We start from the raw sequence: 22,522 nt of genomic DNA, 5'->3' as shown, positions 1-22,522 counted from the left end.
AGGATGTTCCTGTTAAAACTCCAGTGGGAGAACACAGCAGCCTTTGTGTCACATTGAATTATTATTTTCTCATTAACTTCAGTCACAGTGATGATAACAGTGTAACAAGAAGCTTTTCAATCAAGCGCATCAGTGGGGTGGTTTGTGTTTGCCCGTTCTTGTAGAAGCAGAAATGATTGAAAAGCTGAAAGGTGGCATTTAGCTTCCCAGGGAATCATTCAAATCACTGGGAAAAAAAAGGTCACTTCACAAAAATAGGCTTTATTGATGAGCAAAATCAATTCCACTAAGGAAACAGCAATACTGAAACTAACAGAAAGATTGAATAACTGACTCCATTATTATAGCCATATCAACAGATGCCACATGTATAGCAAAATAAGGGTAAAGAAATAAGTAAAAAAAAAAAATGCAAATCAGACATGAAACTTAGAAGTGATTGTGGCTGTCTTTGGCTGATTCACTGGCCTTTGCATCTTCTGACTTGGAACTCTGTCAAAACAAAACAGATTCATAATGTAAATGATGGATATTTTGTGTAAATGTCCTTAAAAAAAACTATTTGTTAAATATAGAAACACGTGTGAAATTTAAGTGTAATAGCTCAGAATAAATACACATGCTTAAGATAAACATTCCTTTATCAGTCCCACGACTGGGAAATTGTTTGCTTAAATAGATGTTCTTGGTGATTTTGTACAGTAACCATGAGAATGTAATACAGTCTTAAATAAACAGTAAAAATATTCAGGTACGAACTCTAGTATGAGCTTTATACAGGCCGCCCTGTTCCTCTACCTTGGATTTGAAGAGCAGGTTAATGACGCCTTTTGAGCGTCTGTCTGCTGTACGATCAGAGGTCACAAAGGCCGACATGCTTTTACTGTCCCTCTGAGCTCTGGGGGAATCTGCTTCTTCTGCCCCACCAGCCACTGACAAGGCCATCCCTGCACACAAGAAGAAGCTGAATTTACTGTTTCTCTCCAAGTCATGCAATTTACAATGATGCTACTTTTTTTTTAATTCCTGCTGTCACACATTTGTTCTGAAGAAATTCTACTCTTACAGTTTCTGCTCATAAAAGAGATGGCTGTAACCATGGGTGTCAATCTGGAGTGGTGTGTTAAAACTATAGGTAGTCTGCTGCCTTGGCTTGTCTTGTTTTACCAAGATAGTGACAAAGCATCAGCGAATTAAGTTAATGTGTTGCACAACTTATAAGATTATAGCAACAACTTTTAAAAGTTTCTTTTTCACATATTTTCTGATCAAACTCCTTCTAATTAAAGACAAACTTCTTCTGAAGAAAACAGCTTTTGGAGGTCTTCTTTTCTCTCTGAATTTTTGCCACTGCAGCTCAGAGTCAGTTTCTCTTCTGCTACAGCACAGGGTGTAACTAGGTTTGTATGTCACCTGTAATGGCTGGCAGGGATCTGGAGTTGGCATTCGTCAGCAGCACATTGACATCATTTGGCTCAGACAAGTTGGTGTCGCTACGAAACTCCTGTTTCTTTGACAGCTAGAGAGAGACAGATCACACAGCACTCAGCAGCACACTCAACATTTAGAAACCTTTGCCTGTCACTTTCTCAGTTCCCTCTTCCTTTCCTTGTTCTTAACTCTTTGCTTTTGTCTTTTTTAAATATTGTTTTATTAAAACCTACACGTTTGCTAAGCAGTGTACTTGTTCCTTCTTTCTCCTCAGAGATGAAGATCATGCTGCTTCTTTTTTTCTTCTTCTTGCTTTTCCTCATTTTGACCTCGGAATCACCCACCATCACCACCTCCTCATCCACTGTGGTCATGCTCACACTGCCACTGGAACGTGGCAAGGTGGAGCTCCAGTGGTTTGGTGATTCAGGCTCCCTGAGAACAGAGAGAATGAGTTAAAGAAATTGAAGCACCTTTTCTTCATTTTTTTTCTGTTTAATCCATATAATAGTTTCCTCTTTACTTTATAGGGTAATTATAGTTCTACCACCTGTCAGCATGGGGCTTGGTTGGAGTCCCACATTCAGATCCCTGCAGTGAGGAAATTGAGATGACGGACTGTCGAAATGAGCGAAGCATGGAACGAGGACGAGTGGATTTTCTCTCATCAAGGTCCGGCTGAAGGAAGAAAGTGAAACAAGAAGCAGTGTGTTGGAAAAGCCTGGACCAAAGCAGCATTGTTAGCAGATCGATTTAAAAAAACAAACAGAGAAATGTCTTGAAGCAAAAGAAAGCAACATTTCTTATCTGTTTATGCAGACTCTTACCAATTCCCGCACTCCATACTCTTTCTCCACTTTCTTCTTCAGCTGTTTGAAACACTCCTCCATGCGTTCATGGAAAGGTCTAAGGTCATCTGTCACCCTTTTTCCATGGAGGGCTATTCCTCCACCAAGCAATGGAATCTAATGAACAAGTGCTATGAATTAACAGAGCGGCATAAAGGAAGAGATGTGCAGTATGTGTTTGCATGCTCAGTACCTGCCATGCAATGAGGTCTGTGAGGCGCAGCAGCTTGTCTCTGTCATCTGGGTGCTGCTGAGAGTACTCCTCTGTGAAGAATGCCTGGTGCATACAGGAAATGTTTAATATCCCTTTTAAAAACCTTTAATTTTAAACTTTTTAATTGTATGACATTGATGCATACAAAATTGATCAAAAAGAAAACGGACTGTAGATATTTAGAATCACCTAAATGGTCGTTACTTTTTGAAAAACCTTTGTACAGTAATCTCTTATTTTAAAGGGTTTGCAAAGCACCAAACTCTAAAGCTGTCATAAATTCAGTTCAATTGAGACTGCAGTACTCTGTCTGAAAAATGGTCATAGATCTCATGAGATGATTCAGATTTTAGAGATCATTTATAAATCATTTCGATTTTTCTGTTTATCTACAACAAAGAGTTTTAAAAAATCTTATTTGTGAATTATTTTAACTTGATCTTTATGGTGGCCGACAGGGCTCACATTACATACAAAAGAAAAAATGCAACGGCATTACCCGCAACACAACGACATAACCCCAGCAATAGTATTGACCTCAGCACAACGGAAAGGACTTTTTTTTTTATTCCTACCGGCGGAAAAAAAACAATTCAGTTTCAAACTATTCGGTGCAACAGAGTTTTAAAATTCTGAGAAAAAAGTCAGAATTTGTTATGCCCTTTTTATTTATTTCTCCATGGCCCTAATCCTCTTCCGTAAGCAAGTGTACGGAAAAAAACTTGTAATTTTACGAGATTTAAATAGAGGTGAGCATACAGAGCAGCAAGTGAATACCGCGCAGCAGCAGAGCAGACCGACTAAACTTAGTTGAATAGGTGAGCTGAATGTTTATTGAAAAGGTTATAAATGTTTGGAAGCCCATTTGTTTGATTTACGATTTATTAATGTTTTATTTATTGATGGGTGGTTTGCAGGATCTCTGCAGCCCGATGAACCTGTCGCCGACGTTGTCGGTATCCCTGCAGCTCTCCACTTCAAGCCTTTCTTCCTCCATAAAAGACAAGATCTCTACGTCTGTGTGACGCTTCCGTCTGAGAAGGAGCAGCACTTTTAGGGATTTTTTTATAGTATTATGCTAATAACGTCTAATGCTAATATAACAGACCATTTTCATTCATCTTTATTGTTTTATGTTGAAACGGGACGTTTCATCTGGAGGAGGGGGCGTATGTAACATTGTTTACTTCCGCATTGGTGTTCGGATGACAGGTTCATGACGTAATGTGACAAATGAACTTCAGGTTGTGTGAATGAAAAGGAGAATAAAGGCTGCAGCGGTCCTCTGCACCCAAACGTGTCTCTGAGCTCCATATTTTACATATGAAACTCCACTTTACCGACAGTGAACCCTGGAAAGCCGGCTCCACTGAAAATAATCTTATTTTGAGTCGCCAAAAGGTTTAGAACTTCTTTGTTTTTTAAACCTATCCGGAAATAAAGCTTCACAAAAGGCTCCACATATTTCATCTTCTAGCTTGGCTCCGATAAACGGAAAACTTTGGTGTTTTTTCCTCGTTAATCTAGGACTTTTTTCTCGTAAATTTACGAGATTTTAAGTCGTAAATTTATGAAATATAAACTTGTAAATTTACGTGTTTTTTTCTCGTAAGTTTACGACTTAAAAGTCGTAATTTAAAAAAAAAGACAAAGAGCATTAGATGCAGATGTCACTGTGTGGAGAGCTGGGCAAATTTATATTTTTAGACAAACGTATGTTTTTAAGAAATTACTTTATCTAGTAAGAAAACATCCTAATCTTGTCCAAATATCAAGTAGCTCTCAGGAGTGTCAAATAGTTTGAAACTGAATTGTTTTTTTTTCGCCAGTAGGAAAAAAAAAAGTCCTAATTTCCGTTGTGCTGAGGTTAATGCTATTGCTGTGTTTATGTCGTAGTGTTGCGGGTAATGCCGTTGTGCTTCGGGTAATGCTGTTGCGTTTTCTCTTTTGTATGTAGTGTGAGCCCTGTCGGCCACCGTATATCTTGCATATTTTTTCACACCAAAGACTAGATGAGCACATTGCCAAGGGATTAGTTGAAGAAAGTAGGAAACAGATAATCCTACTCAATCATGCAACTTTCCGGAAATGTCAAAAGCTTTCAGATAGAGCTGCATATTAGTTTTCACCTTTTCATACTTGGCGAAGCCACCCATGACAGCTGGGTCCACAATGCCATTAAGCAGCATGGAGAGGGGGTTGATGGGAAGACTCCAGTCTGCCTGGTATTGGTTAATCATGTTGAGAATTTTCTCATTGGTTGACTCCATGGTCTCTATGGCGTTTTCCAGTGGAGACAAGGTAGTCTAAAGGTGAAGGTTGATAAGAAGAGATGAAAAACAAAATTATGTAAAGAATTTGACTTCCTTTTTTTTGACATAACCGAAAATGGATTTAAACTGTGGATGTGAATAATTTGAATAATAAAGTAAAAGAATAATAAAAAAAAGGTACAGGAAACATGAACTAAAAAAGACGTTATAAGGACTCACATGTTTCAAATCTGTAGCCTCAAACCAGCGCAGAATCCCCGGCAGTTTATACACAGTGGTGAAGGTTGTGCGCTCAATCCACATTGACTGAAACAAGAAGACAAATGAATGCTGCTTGTGCCACTTACATACATTTCCAGATGCTTTACTCAAAAGTCACATTTTTAATGTAGGCTTGGTTTAGAAAAAGAAAAAAAACATTTTAAATCCAGTAGTGTAAAAATATTGAATTTTTATAATGCAAAGTAGAAACCAACAGCAAACTCATTGTCCGGATCCACAGGTCCCTTCCTCACAGGTCTGGAGTAATGAAAACGCTGCACATAGTTGGATTTGTAGAAGCTACAAATAAGAAACAAACATGGGGGGTAAAATCACTTGTGATAAGAAACCCTTTACTCAATTGGAGCTGTCATGAATGTAAATAGTTATTTTATGTCTTTATTCAACGTGACAGTACTCAGACTGAACTTACTTGATGATCTGGTCGGGCACAGGTTTGTTCTTCAAACGAGGAGGGATTTCCAGGACAGGCTGCACAGTAAAACACTGGATGTCTTTTCAGATAAATCAGGAAAGAAAAGCAGTCCAAATCCTAAAGATCTTCCCTGCTTTCTGGTTGTGAAGCTCTGTCCAGTGTCTCATAACTGAGTTTAATGTACAGATGTAGGCCTACTGTTCAATAAAAAACAAAAAAACAAAGCTAATATGTAAAGGTCTGTGTTGTGCGCTACTTTTTTGTGTTTCATTTGTGAAAAGTTGTTTATGAATAATAATGTTTGTGGATTGAGGCCAACTTATAAAAGTGCTCTCCAAATGAATCTATAAAAGAAAGGATACATTGCAGGGGGGAGTTTTTGTATTCATCCCCCGGCATGGTTGTGGTGTTGAGGCGCACAGCACTGGGAAATTGGCTCATGAGATGATTCTGAAAGTCCTCTCTGCGCTCATACTCTTTACCACGGTGGATAAACACTTTGTTCTGGAGAAAAGTACCAGAAGTTAGCAAAGATAAAATATCAGTTTTTTCAATACAAACAAAATAGTTCATTTAGAGACTTAAAAAACTATAATTGTGTCTCAGTCCCAAAAATGCAGTAGATCAACACATAAAAAAAAAACAAACTAATAAATACTACAATAGCACTTTTTATTTCCAGATTTAATATTGATATTGATTTGTTATTGGGTATTTACTGAAAATTTCCTTTATTTATTAATGCATGAGTTACTTTTTCGTTCTTTTTATTCTGAGTTTTTTTTTTTTTTTGCTGAAAGCAGGTGAGAAGATTTAAGACACAAACTCAAAGCTCTGAACGATGCCTGTTGAGTTGCAAGGTAACAGAAAAATAACTACAGGAGTGAGTTTAACAATGAATTTCAATGACAAACTCCTGATGATTCAACATTTGCGTTTATTATAATAGTGAAAACTTTGGTAAAAAATATCAGTTTCTGAGTGCAGTTACTAAATGCATTATCCAAATAAGGTCCATATCTTCGAGTTTGGTTCATTTTCAAGATAAAATAAAGATAATAAGAAATGACAAAATCCTGAAGACAAACCCTAAGGAATGGTGGGTATCCTTGTCCATAGAATCCCACTGCAAAATAGTCTGGCTTCGGCCTCAATATCTTCATGATATTCTCATAGAACTTGGCTTGTTTTTCCTGTTAAAAAAAACAGGGAGGAGGAAAGCTTGTGTTATATATGGTCAAGAGTTTCAGATCTGTGTGCAGGAATATTTTCAGGTCATGGCTATGTCCTCTGCAGAATGCTGGGCCCAAGGAGAGATGAAGAAAACAAACAAAAACAGTGTTTACCTACAAGGGCAATACCTTACCTAACCCTACATACTCCCCTCTAAATGTAGGAAGCCATAATTTGTATTGCAGTTAAAAACAAAAAGCAGCACAACAATTACTGTTATTACAGTAAGAGCAGTTTGGTGGAGAGAAAGACTAACAATGGGCAGAAATCTGGGCTCATAAGATCCTTCTGAAACACAAAAACTTCAATAATAAGAGGGCAAATATCGGATGGAGCAGAAGGGGTATATAAAAGAATGAAAATGTATAAATCAACTTAACCATGTTTGCTAGGTGCATATTTAAACAAAGACACATTTCTTATATTGTTTGGATTTCTGTAGAGTCAGCAAGCAATGAATGCACATCTGTAAACTACAAACATGCAAAGACAGTACATAAAATCTGAACAAAAATAATACCTTCAATATATTTCCAGGTATTTATTTATTAACTAAGACGAAATGAAGAAGCAAAAAAGTAAACTTCTGTTTGTCTGTTAATGCTGTGATCTTAAAAGTCAAAAGCAGTACAGAAACATTGCGACAGTTAGCCAAGTGTCAGTTTTAAAATGACGATTCATTACCAGTCTTTTGCTGAGTAACTCGTAGTCAAAGATCTCATTTTCATATTGTTCTGCCAGTTCCTTGCAAAGAGTGATGGCTTCCTCCCACATCTGAAACACACATAAACACGCACAGTGAAAGAAGGAAAAAAAAAATCTCTCATGCAATCTGCGATAAATGCATGGCAGCTGTTTTGATAGAAACTCTAAGATTTGTTTTCAGGTGTTCACAGACTGATTGGAAGGATATTTCTGCAGATGAAGTCATGCTCAGAATTCTCATAAATGTCACACCAAAACCTTATAGATACTTCAGTAAATATACTATTGAAATGACCAACAATGGTGTTCTCCCTGCAATAGTTTAGGTTAAAAAAACATCTACCAGCTAAAGTACATTAGAAGACAAGTTAATTTCACAATTACATGTGTTTTAGAGAACAATTCCAAGTGTGCCTGTCATAAATATTCTTGCGAACTATTACATTTTTGTTCAACTTCAAGAAACTCAGATCTTGTATTTTTTAAAGCATATTTTTCCTTAGCAGCTATGCTTAGTTGATTTGAAGAATATGAAATTCTGAATATGAAATTCTGAAATGCTAAATTTGGGTATTTGCTAATTGTGCTTTTTATTCCAAAAGCTCTACTTTGTTTTGATCTGTCAATTAAATGCAGTTCTATTAAGTTCTGAAGTTTGTTCAGGTAGTGTTTTGGGAATTCCTGGTAGAATTGTGTTAAGAAGCCAGTGGATTCCAGATCAGAAACTCAAAAGACCAAAGCTTTCACACCTGCTGGTTCCCAGTTCATCAAAGCAAATGGTAAGAAACATCTGGCTGCAACTCATCCAAAATCTAGTGGAAGGTTTAAGAGGCAACATCATTTTTTTCAATTTGTTTTTTTCTACTTTTCATTACCTTTTGTTAAAACAGAAGAATCACACCAAAATAAACGGAAAGTTGTTACCTCAAGACCCTCTCAGTACTAAAATTGCGATTTTTATTTCTTGAAATATTTTAACCTAAACAGTTTGAATCCAATCAACCATATTATGGAGGCAGTAGAATAGTGTGATGTTATCGGCAAATAAAGTCCACACTGACCTTGCCCTTGTCAAAGTAGTCAATGATGGTGTCGTAGAGAGTTTCTTTGAGCTGGCGCTGCGTTTGGGAGCCATGGAACTCAAACTGAGGACTGCACATGTCATCTGACCACTAAAGGAAGGAGGAGACATAGAACAACAGACGAAGACAACAAGTGATTTATTGTTAGATGTGCTTTTTTTAATGTTCTTTCTCATTATTGCTGGAACTAACAAGGACAAGTCAGATTATGGTTCTTGTCTTGACAGATCCTGTGAATGTTAGACCGAATGTGACAGAATGTGCAAACAGAATGTGTGCAATAAGCAGCAGGACAGAGCCCAGTCATCCTATCAATTAGACAAATGCACAAAAATTAATTTGAAAGCCAAACAAGAATTTGTGTAATAATCTCCCAAAATGCCTAATCTGCTTGGAATAGAGAACAAAAAGAGGGACGCATGCTATGTGCCATAGTTTGCAGTAATGTGAATGACATGAGTGACACTGCAGACAAGGAAGATAGTAAAAAAAAAAAATGTTCAGCTTCATCAATGAAATGGTGTCACTCAGAAGGAGGAGAAAAAGGGCGTTTCTCATCAGCTCAGATGAGGCCGGGGAGGTCAAACATATTCAGAGATGCACATCTGCTCACATTTAAGTACAGTCAATGTGTTCAATCACACTAGTGGTGTACCGTAGCTGCAGAGGCTGGTGCAATGTTGTAAACTAATTTTCCATCTTAAATATTAGGGGAGCAGAGATGTTGTAACCATTCATCACCTCATAATTTTTTTTTCCTTTACTGCAGGCAGGAAGGGAATTAGAAAGAGCAAAATAGAGGTCAACTTCAGTGGCCTCTATAAACACAACATCATTTGGTTTATGTGTTTGATGCGTGTCTGCCTTGCCTTGAGCAGGCGAGAGTGGAGCAGCAGGGTATATGCTGCTTCTGTGTAGTTCTCTCCTTCCAAGTGAAGGTCTCTCAGTTTGTACAGGTACCTGAAAACACACAAAAATGAAGACGAAGGAAGTAATAAGCAGCTTACAGGTTAGTCCACTAGATGCCACTGTTGGGTAGCCTGCAGACCGACAAAAACTTGGTGCACAGTTTTTGTTCTTGTTCTTGCTTATCCCTTGTGCTATCCTAGGCACTTTAACATTGGGAGTGAGGTCATCAAGACCCCACAAGACAGTGCGCTAATCGGCTTTTCTTCAATGATTTGTGATCTTCACTGGTGTCCATGGATTACATGAAATCCTCTCCACCTTTATCCACCTTTGTCATGGTAGGCATAAGATGTCAATGGTCATCTTGACCCCATAGGATAGCACAAGGGTTAAATATTTTATCTTTATATCTCTTTAAGACACACAGAAAGCAAATTGAATATATAAAACACATGAACTTTCAAGAACTTGCACAAAAAGAAGTGCGATCTATAATGCAGCTTTTTCAAAGCCTGACATTTATTTGCAGCCTAAAAAAACTGAAAAAGGGATTTCTTTCTGCAAAAATAATCATAGCAAATTGAAAGCTGGAGACTGGGAGCTTTATAGTTTAATTGCCTAAGTTTTGGTAAAGGTTTAATGGTTCCTTAAAAATGCTTTTTTTTGGGGAAGAAAAATGTATTGCTGATTTTTATAGACATTGATCTGCAGAGCTGCCAAAGTCATGACAAAATTAAAAGAAATTAAGATTGTTGAAATAGTTTTAAAATGAAAAGGAATGCATTGAGTGTTAAAGTTAAATGAAAGGTTTAATTGAATCTGCACAGGAAACTTCAGGATGCAGTGTACTTTATTCAAAGAGAAAGCATTTTCATTAGTTTAAAACTCATTCATCAGTCGGCACTGAGAAAGTGACACAGATCACCAGTTTTTGAAAATAAATAAATAAATAGAACAAGGTGCACATTAACTGTAATTTCTTTTTTTTGCAGTACCATTTTGAGTTTTGAAAACCAATGACGAAAAAGTAAATCAACAAAAAAAAAGAGGATTGTTGGAACACTGAGGTCCTTGCAGACAAACACATCTATGTTTTGTTAGCTAACTTTTGAACTTCTTGTATTGGTTTCCTGCTGTGTGGAGAGAACATTTTGGCAGCTAGCACTGGAAAGACTGCTATTTGGGCACATGTTACCAGGCAAATGGGACTGACTCACTCTGGCATTTTAGTTTTTTTAATCTGCCATCTATAACAGCTATATCTTAAATTATATTTATTTACCTTTATGGTTTCTTACTGTAATTAAAGAGTAAAAAACAAACACACACCTCAAATAGCTCTTCTAAAATTCTTTGTCATTCTACATTTTGTATTTTCATGGTTTCCACATCTCTTTCTCTAGGGCCCCCTGCCATACCTCCGCCCTCCTTTTTTTCAGCACGGTTCACTGATTTCAGAGCTGACGTTGTTTTTAGCAGCTAAATTTAGCAAGATAAAGATTTATGTTTCAACTTTTGGGCCATGGGTGCCAAAGGTTTTAGTCAACAAATAAAATCATGTTCATGAAAATGTACAGGACAAAACATGAATAAAGCAAGGGCAATCTCCAAATCATCAAAATAAAAGATTCTTTTTAAAGAAAACCAAATCATAAAGCAAACATCAATTTTAAAACTGCTGTGACTTTTGGCTTGAAATAATAGAAGCTAATTATCTGTAAAGCCTTTCAGTCAACTCAGAATTCTGTTTGTCAGTTTTCAGAGTTTGGATGAGCAGCGAAACGTCTTGGATTAACCTTTAAAATCTAGTTTCCCTGTAAAACAGAGTCCATGGGTAAATTTCAACATAACGGCAGCAACATTTGAAAACTACCGTCCCCAAATCCAACATCACATGACAGTGTTCTACATTATTTGTTATCTTTTCAAATAAACTATTAGTATTAATTGCATGTGTGAGGCACACTCTCTGTGATAGAAGCTGCTAAACTGTATGCTGATAATAAGCCAGATGGTGTCTTTGCAGCATCCATGAATTCCAAAAGCTGTTTCAGAGTCTGCTCCATCAGGCTGCAGGTCTCTCCAGTTCATTGTAAGTTTGCTCAGACTTAACACTAAAAGTATTTTTTTTTGTCTTCTTTAAACCTGTTTTTACTATTTCTACACATTAAAGTGGCTTTTCAGCAAAATGCTGTATTTTGCACAGATAGGAAAACCAATAAATGATTATAGCCATTCTGCCCTGACTTTTTGCTCAAATATTGATAGACAATTTTCAAACATCATCAGATAACATTAATATTGAGAATCCAACAGTGCATACATGTCAAGGTTATGTCAAATCTGAACAGATTATTTGCTTTGTAATTATAATTGTATAATTAAAAAAAACATGAAAAGACTGAATTGAGTCAATGAAGTGAATTAGTTTTTGTGATGATTATTAAACATTTTTTGTAATCAATAATGATAAAAATCCTTATGTATTGTTTGAATGTGCACTTATTGTGTTTGTTTTGTAAAGACAAATGATTTGCTGTTGTGAACTACTTTAGATTCACCTTGGAAGACACTTTCTTAAACTTAATATTAAAAAAATGTGCAAACGTGCATAAGACACATTTTTACAGCACCATTCTGTCTCTTTCTCTTCAGCCCCCCCCCCTCCCCTGTGCTTCTCACATCTGACTCTGTGCTCCCCTGAGTCAGACCACCAGCTGATCCTGTGGATTTTGACATTAATTCTGTGGAACTCATATAATCCCCTGTCAGATTATACAGCCCCGCAAACACACAAGTACACACATCCAGAGATGCTTATCCATGCAGCAACGTTCGACGCAGGCATACACCAACAAAGCACATTCTGTTGCAAATGTAGTGCAAATACCTGATATACATTCCTTCCCGATTGATGTCTTTGTAGAAGTTCTGCAAGAGGAGAAAGAAAGCTTGAGTTAGCATAATTTGTGTGTGGTGTGTATTGACACTGAAATACATTCATAATCACCCAGGAAGACAGAAGCAACTTGAAGTGTGCAAATTACAATAATTTGCCTTTCTGAGTGTTTGTTAGAATATTGCTGCGACTGGAAGTATTTGTGCTGCAGCATATGCTTCTGGCTGTGTGCGTCTGCTAATGTGTGGGAGCGTATGCCTGCGCCTCTGAACAGCATTTCCATTTTAATTAGGTTTAATGACATGTACAGTGAACAGAGGAGTGGAACTAACTAATGTAACCCCACCTCTCATTAGCAAGAATAAAAGCATTCACAGTAACAAACACAAACCCCTGAACATACAGACAACTGCATGAAAACGAAATACTGCTATGAGGGAGGAGGAGTCTATCTTACAAACTCTTTTTTAAGAGCTTGGTTTTGAACATTAGCTAAGTTGATATTGGTTCAGAAGGCATTCGTTGTTGTGGATCCATCGAATTGTTTTAAAAAGACTTATTGGTAACCAAGACGAAATAAATCCACCACTGAAATGTATTTGGTTCTAACGCTGAAACATTTTTTTTATGAGCCTCCTGAAGATGTTCACAGTAATTCAAAATGACTCCTGAATACATCAGAATACATTAGTAAGAGGTTATGCTTTAAAAGTATCAAGAACATTTGTTAAAAAAATAACAACATTCCATTAAAAAATTAATATGTATTTAAAAAAAAGAAAACAAGAGGAGAACCACTGAATCAGGGTATTTAAGTGATCGCAACTTTTTTTTATTTTGTTCACTGAATACAAAATTAAAGCCAAGAGACCCACAAACAAATTTTATAAAGGTCTTAAAAGATCAGCTAAAATTAAAAAAGAAAAGACAGAAATAAAACTGGTGTTCCGATTTAATCCACTGCACAAATGATCATATGGTTGGGATTCACTACTTACTCCTTCCTGGAAAGAAAATGATTGTTTCAGGTTGTGGAAAAAAAACAAAGCTGCTGCCCATTCGAAACAACAAGAAATTAATTTTATAACCGTTTATTTAGATTATGAAGTAAAATTTACTGGTTGAAAATGAACAAAAATAACTTTACATATGGTAAAGCACAGAGTTTAACATTTGAACAGTGAGTGGAAATCTATAATAAAACCCCGGGCCCATGATTTATGTTCTTTTATGACTTTTTTTTTTTGCAGCTTGAACTTTAGTAAGTGTTTTTTTTTTCTTTTGTCTCTAACACATTGCTTCTGTTGCATCTTTTAGTAGGTTTTATGAAAGCTAAATTATTTTGTTTTTAATGTCTGCTTTCAGTCTTTTAATTTAACCCTACACATTTTTTCAAGTGCAGCAGAAAGGAGATGTTTTTATGATTTAGTGAAATAACTGAAACCGTGCAATACAGGTGAAAGAAGAAAATTTAAACCGTAGTACAAAGAAAAGTTTACCTAGTGACCCAACCTTTTGATAAAGTGAGTTGACTACATTTAAAAAAAAAAGCCCACAGGAATTAAAAGAAACAAATACAAAATTTCTTAAAGCTGTTGCCTACTTCAGTAAATGAAAAGACGAAAACAATTCATACGATTTTTATAGTTAAGTTGTGACATACCAAAAGATTGACAGTGCAGCTCATGCGATTGTTGCGACTGTCATCCCCCATGACAGTGCGGTAGTCAAGGAGACGAACGAGGAGACCCTTCACCAAGGAGACAAAGTGCTGCACCTGTGGCTTCAGCATGGGCCTTTCAGCAGAGCAGTCCAGCAAGCTGACAGGGAAACATGCTCCACTTAATCATCAGTGACGTCTCAGAAGCCTATAATTCAGCGCTTAGACTTTTATATGTTAACGACCTGCTAAGAGGAAAGGTACAAAAGGCAAAATTCTAAAAGAAATGAATTAGGTTGGACAATATTCTACATTCTGGAAAATAATGACAGCTACAGATGGGAGAAACTACACATTGGATTTAGAAACTTTTCATTTCCCTTTTCATGATAAACGGCAAATTTAATCTATTGCTTGAGACGTACATGGTCTCAAGAAGCTGCATGTATTGCTCATCTCCTCCTCCACCCTCCACCTCATGGTCCAACTTCAGAATGATCTCATTCTCAAACTGCAGAGTAAAGAGGCAGAGAAATAAAACTGTGGAGATCACATTACAAAAACAATACAATATAAATGTTATACTTGGTTATTTAAATGGGACATTATTACAAGCTCTTGTTTGTTTTTCTTTAACCATTTTTAAGATGAGTTACCTTCTGGAAGTTCCCAAATTGTGTATGTTCACAGGTGATCATGTCAAAAAAGATGGGAATAGTGGCTCTTCTCAACTCTTCATCCGGAATTAAAGTCATCTCAAGGATGGGACCCACCATTCCAGGAATAAAGCAGATTTTATGACTACCTGCAAGACACCAAACAAAGTGTTACACATGGAAAATGTTTAGGCGTGTACTTCTATTTGCTGTACAACACTTTTCATAATGGCAGTCTTGATTATATGAAAAATAAAAACTAAATCTTTTTGCATGCAAAAATACAGCAATAATAGATTATTTAAAGACAATGTGACTCAATGATTTGGAGAGTTTAGCTGAAACATCCCATAACTAAACATTTTTAACTGAAGTTTTTACTAAGGTAGCTATCAGCTCTCATCTTCTTAAGCTTTTTTTGCTTTTAATCAAGTTGTGCTTTGCTGCATCTGTTGTACGTCTGGAGAATTATGAACTACTGATGTGAGGACAAAAAAAAAAAGTTGAAATGAAATGCATTCTAATTGCTTTTTTTGGGTCCCCTCCATTGTTCAAAGAGGGATTACAAAATATGGCGGGGAGGTTGGTGTCTTTCCTACTTTTTAGTTAAAACGTTTAGTTCGTTTTCATGACAGGACAAATTATATATGTTTTTTCAATTCATCAAATACACATTTCAAATTAGCATCCTTTCCATTTCATTTTGTCCAATAAATGTGTTATTACTGAAAATGACACATCAAATAAAAAAGAAATTTGGCAATGCCTGTCATGTTGCAGTGTTCTGATAGCTATGCAACATTTTGGTTACATACTAATCTTGTTTTTGCAATATGCTGTATAGTTTGGTTAATAATTTATGATTTTCCCAAGCAATGCAAGCAAACTTTCCACTCCAGTTGCTGTCGTTGAGAAACATAATAATTCCAAAATCCTTGGTGTTGTTACTCCAGAAAAGACACATTCCAACTTTTTAAAATAAAAATCCTTTTTTTTACCTAGTTTGTACCAGATGTCACGTATTGCAAAGCCAATGAGCCTTCTCATGTCACCATATCTGAAACATAGAGAGGATGAACGGTAAAATGGTCAAAACAAGAGATAGGAAGAAAATTGTATCCCTTAGCTTGTAAGCAATTAGTTAATCAATATGATAACTTTCAGTTTTAAAGAACATATTCCCGTTGGAAAAAATAAAGCTGAACCAGCTTCCCCAGCCTAATTTTAGATGTTTTTACAGCAAACACTATATTTTAATAGGTACAGTAATGAGGTTACTGCAGTTGGAGCACATATGGTGAACAGGGAATTGGTATGGCTGCTCTCTCACTTGACCAGAATCTTGTTCCTCTTGGTTGGCGAGAAGTGCTGAAGCTGCAAAGACTCCTGTGTAATAAACGCCACAGCCAAGTGGAAGTAGTTGTTCCACAGCTGGGGAGGGCGACAGAAAGGTGAAGTGAAGCTCATGTTCAAAATAAAACCAAGTCATAAAAAAATAAACAAATTATATATATATATATATATATATATATATATATATATATATATATATATATATATATATATATATATATATATATATGTATATGTGTGTGGGTGTGGGTGTGGGTGTGGGTGTGGGTGTGTGTGTGTGTGTGTGTGTGTGTGATAAGAGCTTAGAATGACTGCAAAATATTTCTACCTGGACTTCAAAGTCATCGTTATTAAGGAACTTTTGGTTCATGGTGACAGCATAAGTGTTGATGGCTCGCAGGAACACTCTAGGCAGGAGAGACACACAAAACATGCATTAATGCCAAAAAATATACCTAATTGGTCCATTCTTCAACTTGCAGCAAGAAAGTTAGTCATAATGTTAAATAATCATTTTCATTGTTTATTATCATTAAAACTAAACAAATATCACATATCAGATATTAAAATAGGCTATTTTAAAGCAAAGATAAACAACCTGGCACTAAAAACCTAAAGTGCTATGCCATATTATCAACTTCCTCACTGCTTTTTTTGCAAACTTAAGTTTAAGCAGCAGTCAGTAACTACTAATCAAGGGCCCTTTGATCAGTGAGTGTTAACATCGTTGAAGGAGAAAATAAAAGTTGTCCATGTTCCGGTTTGGTGAAATTACAAAGTGTTAATATGATGCAAAGCAGTAACCATGTCAAGCACATCAGCACGTGTCTTAGATGTTCCCTCCTAAAAGGCTTGATTGCCAACAACAATGAAATTCAAACGATTGTCAACTATCTTTCAAGTCAACTCTTTTTATCCCACTGTGCCCCCAAAAAAGCTATATCTAAAAAGACTTCACAAGTGAGCAAAATAAATTTGAAAAACGTTAAAAGAACAAATAGAGAACACTGTTAGTACCACTCTTTTGAAAAACTTTTTCCTACAAAGATTAAGGAAACAATAGTTGGGTTTGTAAATTAACATACATAGCAATAGAGACAATTTTCATTTTATGATACACAAAATAAAATGCATGTCATATGAGCCTAGATGCTTTGCACATGATTTTGGGTAAATAAGTGGGTGCTTTTTACAGTATTTTTTCTGATGTCCATTATGACACATTGATCTTATATGTACAGTATGTCAACATTAAGTAATGTAAAACTATTTGGTTTAAAAGTTTTGTTGTTTGTTTTACAGTAGTGTATATTGTGTTTCTTCAGTTTTCAGATTACAAGTATGAGGGGCACATTGTTGTTAAGCGGTACATTTAACGTTTGAGATTAAATCAAATTGGTGGTAAAAGAGGTTTAGGTGAATGTAAATCCAGATTACAAACTCTATGTGTGAGGTGGTCTTTTACTCTGTGATTTTCCATCAGTTAAAATATGACTGTCTTAATTCCATCTTGGGAACTGACTGTAATGATTTGGAGCACCAAAAACCTGCAATGCCAGTTATCCATTTGCAAACATGTTATTAGAAAATGGTTCTGAATGTGAAGCATTTCTGAATGCATGAAGTATAAAAAAGAATAAGAGCATAGCAAATGCCTGTGCCAGATAGCTTAAAAAGTGTATGTGTATGTGTGTGAATGTGTGAGGCATGTTACCTGTTTTGTACCATAATCATGGCCATCCAGTCAGAGGGATACACGTGTTTTCCAATCAGGTCTTTGAAAAGTAGAAATGATTCCATCAAGAAGTCCTGGATTTGAAGAACACAACATCAATAAAGTTATTCAAAATAAACTACTTAGGTTTACATTTATGCAATCCAATCTGGACGTTTGATTTTCCTTCTCGTATCACTAAAGGCTACAAGCACCATTATAACAGAGGTCTGCAGAAGTGTGTGAGCACTCACCACAAGATCAGTGCTTCCAGCGAAGGTTTCTATGTACTTTGCATAATGATGATCATCCATCTGACTGAGGATCGCTGTCATGCAGGCAACAACTCTGGACTACAGATGTAAGGAGAAAAGAAAAGGAGGAAATGCAACTGTAGTTATAACTGTCCACCATCTGAAGTAAAGTTCAGAAAAAAGCATGACCATTACCACATGTAGCCCACATTGGCTAAAAGAAATAATAAATACTTCCAAAGATGCAAATGTGAGCACATTTACACCAGCAAGTTAAACAAATTTTTACAACAGATTTGTTTTATACAAAACAAATCAAAATATATTTTTGCCAAATATATAATTTTAATGATTAACAGCTTTTAAACTTTCTAATAATGTGGCAATGTTTTAAAACACTCTGAATGGGTTTAATAATCCACTAGAAAAAAAAAGGGCTTGAAGGAAATGAAAGCTATAAGTTTCCACTGGCAGCAGACTGTGAAAGGTGCAAAATAAAGTACCAGTAAACTCGTGGTTCAATATTTTATAGCTGTCTGCCTTTTTAATAGAGAAAATAAAAAGTAAAAACACAGAAGAGTAAAAAAACAACAACAGTACCTTAGAAAAAGAACAAACAAATGCTTATTGCAATGAAATAAAAAAAAGAAGTTATGATTTTTGATTCAGCTTAATGTAACCAGATATTCTTACACTGTGTTTATTAATGTTCCCTTGAAAACGTATTAATTATTTCTCAAGCCCGGAGTGAGACAATTATTTGAAATTCTAAGACAATCTAATAAGTATAAACAATCTAACAAATGTACCTGGTTGTAAAAAGAGCCTGAGGTGATATCATGAAAGCAAGCAGATTGGTGATAAAAAAAAGATTAAGTTAAGCAAAGATAAAGAAACGAAATGATGGGGAATAACAGCAAAGACTAATAAAAGAATAGTAGACATGAAAAAAGAAAGCTGAGCATGAAATTGCAATCACTTTCACAGCTTTATAAGAATATCGGAGAAGAAATGCTAAATTGTTTAAAAAAAACACAAAATTTACTGTACAGTTGCTTTTCAGAAGAAAATTTCACAAAAAGCTGAAATTTAAAAAATGACAAGATTATAAAATATGATACAGAAATTGACACCAGTTTTTAAAGTCTTGCTTGAAAAACGCTGATATTTTGTTTCAAAAATAAAAAAATATTGCTTATCCTGACCCTTTTCCTTCAGCTTGACATTTATCTGTTTGCAAAGTTTTACTAAGAAAATGATTTGTTTCAGCAAAAAGTGTGGATGAGAAGGTTGCCGCCCAGGGTCTGGGTAAAATGATCCTTTGGAGCTGGCAGAAGCAAAAGGAAGGATGATACAGAGATGATGCATGATGGATGACTAATTGAAGATGAAGGATGATTGGCATCAGATGTGGTGACAGCTTTTATTTTGTCAAAATGAGCAGGGGCTTTGCTTGTGGGTTAGGGTTGCCAACGGATAAAGATATTTGTTTGGTCACGTACATAACCGCTTTTTTTCAACCTGGGCAAAATATTAAATCACACACATCAACACATAAAATTATAATTACCAAAATAAGAGAGTTAATACTGAGAGTTTTGGGACTTCCTGTTTGGAAATTGGAAATCACTGTCTGCTTTACCTTTCCCATTTGTCGTTTAGGCTCATGTTTCCCCTTTACAAATGCAAAATTAAAGGTAAAAAACAAAGTATTTTTTTTTGGGGGGGGGGCTCCATTTTTCAGTTACTTACTACTCCCAGCTTTAGATGTGACATTAGTATTGAAACTCCATCTCTGATGGATCTCCTGTCACACAGACGTGGCAGTTTCATTATATAATTATACAAAATTCATGTGTCTACCACCCCCAAGTGGCAAATAGCGACAGACAGGGCTGAGCGGCACAATTAACTCACCCTGTCTCTCCTCTCCATCTTTGCCTCTTTAGTGTGCAAAGGCTTAACAGTAATAGGATTAAGAACCCACCCACTCAGTCGCAGGCCAAAATTACTCTAAAGCTAAGTACTTTCTGGTTTCATTCTCTCTGTGACTGAGTTTGTGTTTGGGGGAGCAGGTGACATGCCGCATCTCCCCGCTTCCAGTTTATTACAGTTCTCAAAGGACCTGTTGTCAAAATCTTCATTAACTTCAGCAAAGAAGCGCAAAAGCACAGATTGATTGTGTTTTAGCACGTCAATATGTTTTATTGAGAAGTTGCATGATACTTGACAGACTTTAAAAAGTAAACTTGCTTTATGTAAAATAGCACTAAGTTATGGCAGGGGTTTTGACAGCAGGGAGGGAGCTCTGGCCTTGATGAGGCAACAACCTTACACAACACTGAAGAGATTATGCACAAAACAGGACACAAACAGTGGGGAGGTCAAGGTTGTCCTTCCTCCTGTCTCTACCTCTGTAAAGACCCTCGCCAACCCCAACTGCACAAAAAACCTCAAAACTTGGTTAAAATCTTTTAGAATTGGCTTAAAACGACATAATGAATAAATAACATCATGCTTTTACTTTTACATCCCCCTTAAAATGTATGGTCAAACAGCAAACCCAGCTGGCATCATCTTCCATTTTACTGCTAATATGATCAATTAATAAAAAAATGTAAAATATTAACTACTAGCCATTTAATAAACACAGATAAAACAACAATTTTAGAGATGTGTTTTTAGTCTAGGAAACAAAAAAAGTGTAAAATAAATCTCTTATCCAGCCAGGGTAGAATGCCACAGAGCAGACAGCAGACCTGTGATACAGTCTGGCAGCTGCAGTGTCATTACTTCACGTGTCGCCGAGTTGCAAGATAAAAGTAGAAAAGTGAAGCATTTTGCACGGCAAAATATCACGCAAAGAAAAGTTAGAGTCTGTAATTTCTTTTTTTAGGCTAGAAGATGTTAAGTGGTTAAGAAGAAGGTCAAAGCAACAGTTCGCCCATCTTATTAAATAAAAACTACCTTCTAAAGTTTATGACTATCTTTTTGTGAAAGCAAGAAACAACCTTATTTTTCTTATAATAGTTACAACGTTAACGATAAAGATTGTTAAAGATTGTATTACATTTTACAATCCTTAAGTCATCCATGAAAAAAAAGCGCAAAAACAATCAAGTAATGGAGATTCTTCAGAAATAGAAATAAGATGGAAAATAATTAAGATATCATATATTTAAAAAAAGAAAGAACATCAATTACACCAGCCTAATTGAAATTACATTCTAGTAAAATGCTAAGTATTTGTTGGTTTGAAAAAAAAATAAAATAATAATAATAATAATTGGCTGTGCATGAATGAAACTGTAATTTACTGCCACATCTGAACCAATTTGGTTTCCTCATCTGTCTTTTTCTTTTGCAAATCTTTAACTGGGACCTGAAGGGTAAATAAAGAAATGTTGCGTTACAACACTGCTATAAAGCAGAAAAATATGATTAAATTAAATGCAATTTTTATGTGACAAAACTGAAAAATAACAAAAAAATTCTGTCATTTTACACATGAAGACTGTTATCTTGAAACCAGTATTTGTTAAAGCTGTTTTCATGCCTGCATACTCTTCACAACCTTGTACTTAATACTCCCCGTTTTTCCTCCTGCTATCTCTCCTTTAATGGCATCTCCCCAGTTGCCAAATAATTGAATTGTGATTTTTTTTTCCTTAACACCTAAAAGCACAGTCTCACTGGAAGCCTGCAGCCACAGACACATGCTCATATTTGACCCCCCTTCACTGCACAAAAACACACATTCACTCAGATGTTTTTCCATCACCTACAGCCAGAGGTGAAAAGTAGAGAGGAGGTGTAATTAGACCTACTGTGTGGTGGCGTTGCAGATGAGTCTGAGAATTTGGCAGTATCTGTGTGCACTGTTGGTATTTGCAGGAGCCGCATGAGAATGTTAAGGTTTGCTCACAAAGCAGATCAATGCGTCCCCATCCAACTATTTGGTTGACAAGTACAAAGAGGCACAATCGGGTATTACTAATAGGGAGGGAAAACGGGAACGGAGAGGTCAAGAAGGCCGAAACAGTTAGAGAGAGGAGGGGATGAAAAAGAAAAGATGCAAAAAAATTAATTTTAGGCTTACAAAAAGGGAGTTCACATCTCCTGCTCTCTAGTTTGATTCTCAGACAGTGTGGCCCTTTTCTTTTCCCCTTCCTTGCCAACAATGCCTCCTCATCTCATCCTCCACTCCAGTATGAAGGCTGCACCCATTTAAAAGCAGCTATCCCCAGCTTTATCAAAGCATGTAACTGGCAGCGCTCCCCAGTGTTGTGTAATGTGATTGTGCTTTTGCCCTGCCACATGCACATACAGGCTGCATGCATCATTTTCTCTGTCTCTCAGCAGAGGTCAATTGAAACACAACACAAGGTGAGTCGACCACTTTGCAGTGGTGCATATATCACAGGTTATTCTCGCGTGGGGGAGGGGTCAGGGGGAATGTGAAAGAGGATGCTGCATCAAATCTGGGCGTCGGTGAGACACAAACTCCTTGAAGTAACATGGAACAGCTTTAGAATCCCGTTTAAACATCAGAAAACTATGCTTGTGTGTTGGTGTGACTCGATGCAAGTCTGAT

General features: G+C 36.3%; 1 protein-coding gene across 1 annotated transcript in view; it reads right to left on the bottom strand.

Moving 5' to 3' along the window:
• Positions 1 to 240: 240 nt before the first annotated feature.
• dock2 (dedicator of cytokinesis 2) overlaps positions 241 to 22,522 on the bottom strand; it is an 87,851-nt gene continuing 65,569 nt past the window's right edge. The window contains exons 27-51 of the mRNA XM_023959129.1: positions 17,929 to 18,027; positions 17,675 to 17,769; positions 16,289 to 16,367; positions 15,938 to 16,038; positions 15,606 to 15,664; positions 14,608 to 14,756; positions 14,377 to 14,462; positions 13,955 to 14,111; positions 12,283 to 12,323; positions 9,353 to 9,443; positions 8,463 to 8,573; positions 7,381 to 7,470; positions 6,552 to 6,656; positions 5,826 to 5,967; positions 5,461 to 5,542; positions 5,243 to 5,327; positions 4,986 to 5,072; positions 4,623 to 4,799; positions 2,473 to 2,556; positions 2,259 to 2,396; positions 1,982 to 2,109; positions 1,665 to 1,866; positions 1,414 to 1,519; positions 799 to 947; positions 241 to 492 (exon numbers count right to left, since the gene is read on the bottom strand). Coding sequence (XP_023814897.1) covers positions 430 to 492; positions 799 to 947; positions 1,414 to 1,519; positions 1,665 to 1,866; positions 1,982 to 2,109; positions 2,259 to 2,396; positions 2,473 to 2,556; positions 4,623 to 4,799; positions 4,986 to 5,072; positions 5,243 to 5,327; positions 5,461 to 5,542; positions 5,826 to 5,967; positions 6,552 to 6,656; positions 7,381 to 7,470; positions 8,463 to 8,573; positions 9,353 to 9,443; positions 12,283 to 12,323; positions 13,955 to 14,111; positions 14,377 to 14,462; positions 14,608 to 14,756; positions 15,606 to 15,664; positions 15,938 to 16,038; positions 16,289 to 16,367; positions 17,675 to 17,769; positions 17,929 to 18,027 — 2,706 coding nt within the window. The 3' untranslated portion in view covers positions 241 to 429. The remainder of the gene's footprint in view (positions 493 to 798; positions 948 to 1,413; positions 1,520 to 1,664; positions 1,867 to 1,981; positions 2,110 to 2,258; positions 2,397 to 2,472; positions 2,557 to 4,622; positions 4,800 to 4,985; positions 5,073 to 5,242; positions 5,328 to 5,460; positions 5,543 to 5,825; positions 5,968 to 6,551; positions 6,657 to 7,380; positions 7,471 to 8,462; positions 8,574 to 9,352; positions 9,444 to 12,282; positions 12,324 to 13,954; positions 14,112 to 14,376; positions 14,463 to 14,607; positions 14,757 to 15,605; positions 15,665 to 15,937; positions 16,039 to 16,288; positions 16,368 to 17,674; positions 17,770 to 17,928; positions 18,028 to 22,522) is intronic.

Source organism: Oryzias latipes, chromosome 10, assembly GCF_002234675.1.
Source record: "Oryzias latipes chromosome 10, ASM223467v1".
NCBI classification, from domain to species: domain Eukaryota; kingdom Metazoa; phylum Chordata; class Actinopteri; order Beloniformes; family Adrianichthyidae; genus Oryzias; species Oryzias latipes.
This window is presented reverse-complemented; position numbering and strand designations above follow the sequence as displayed.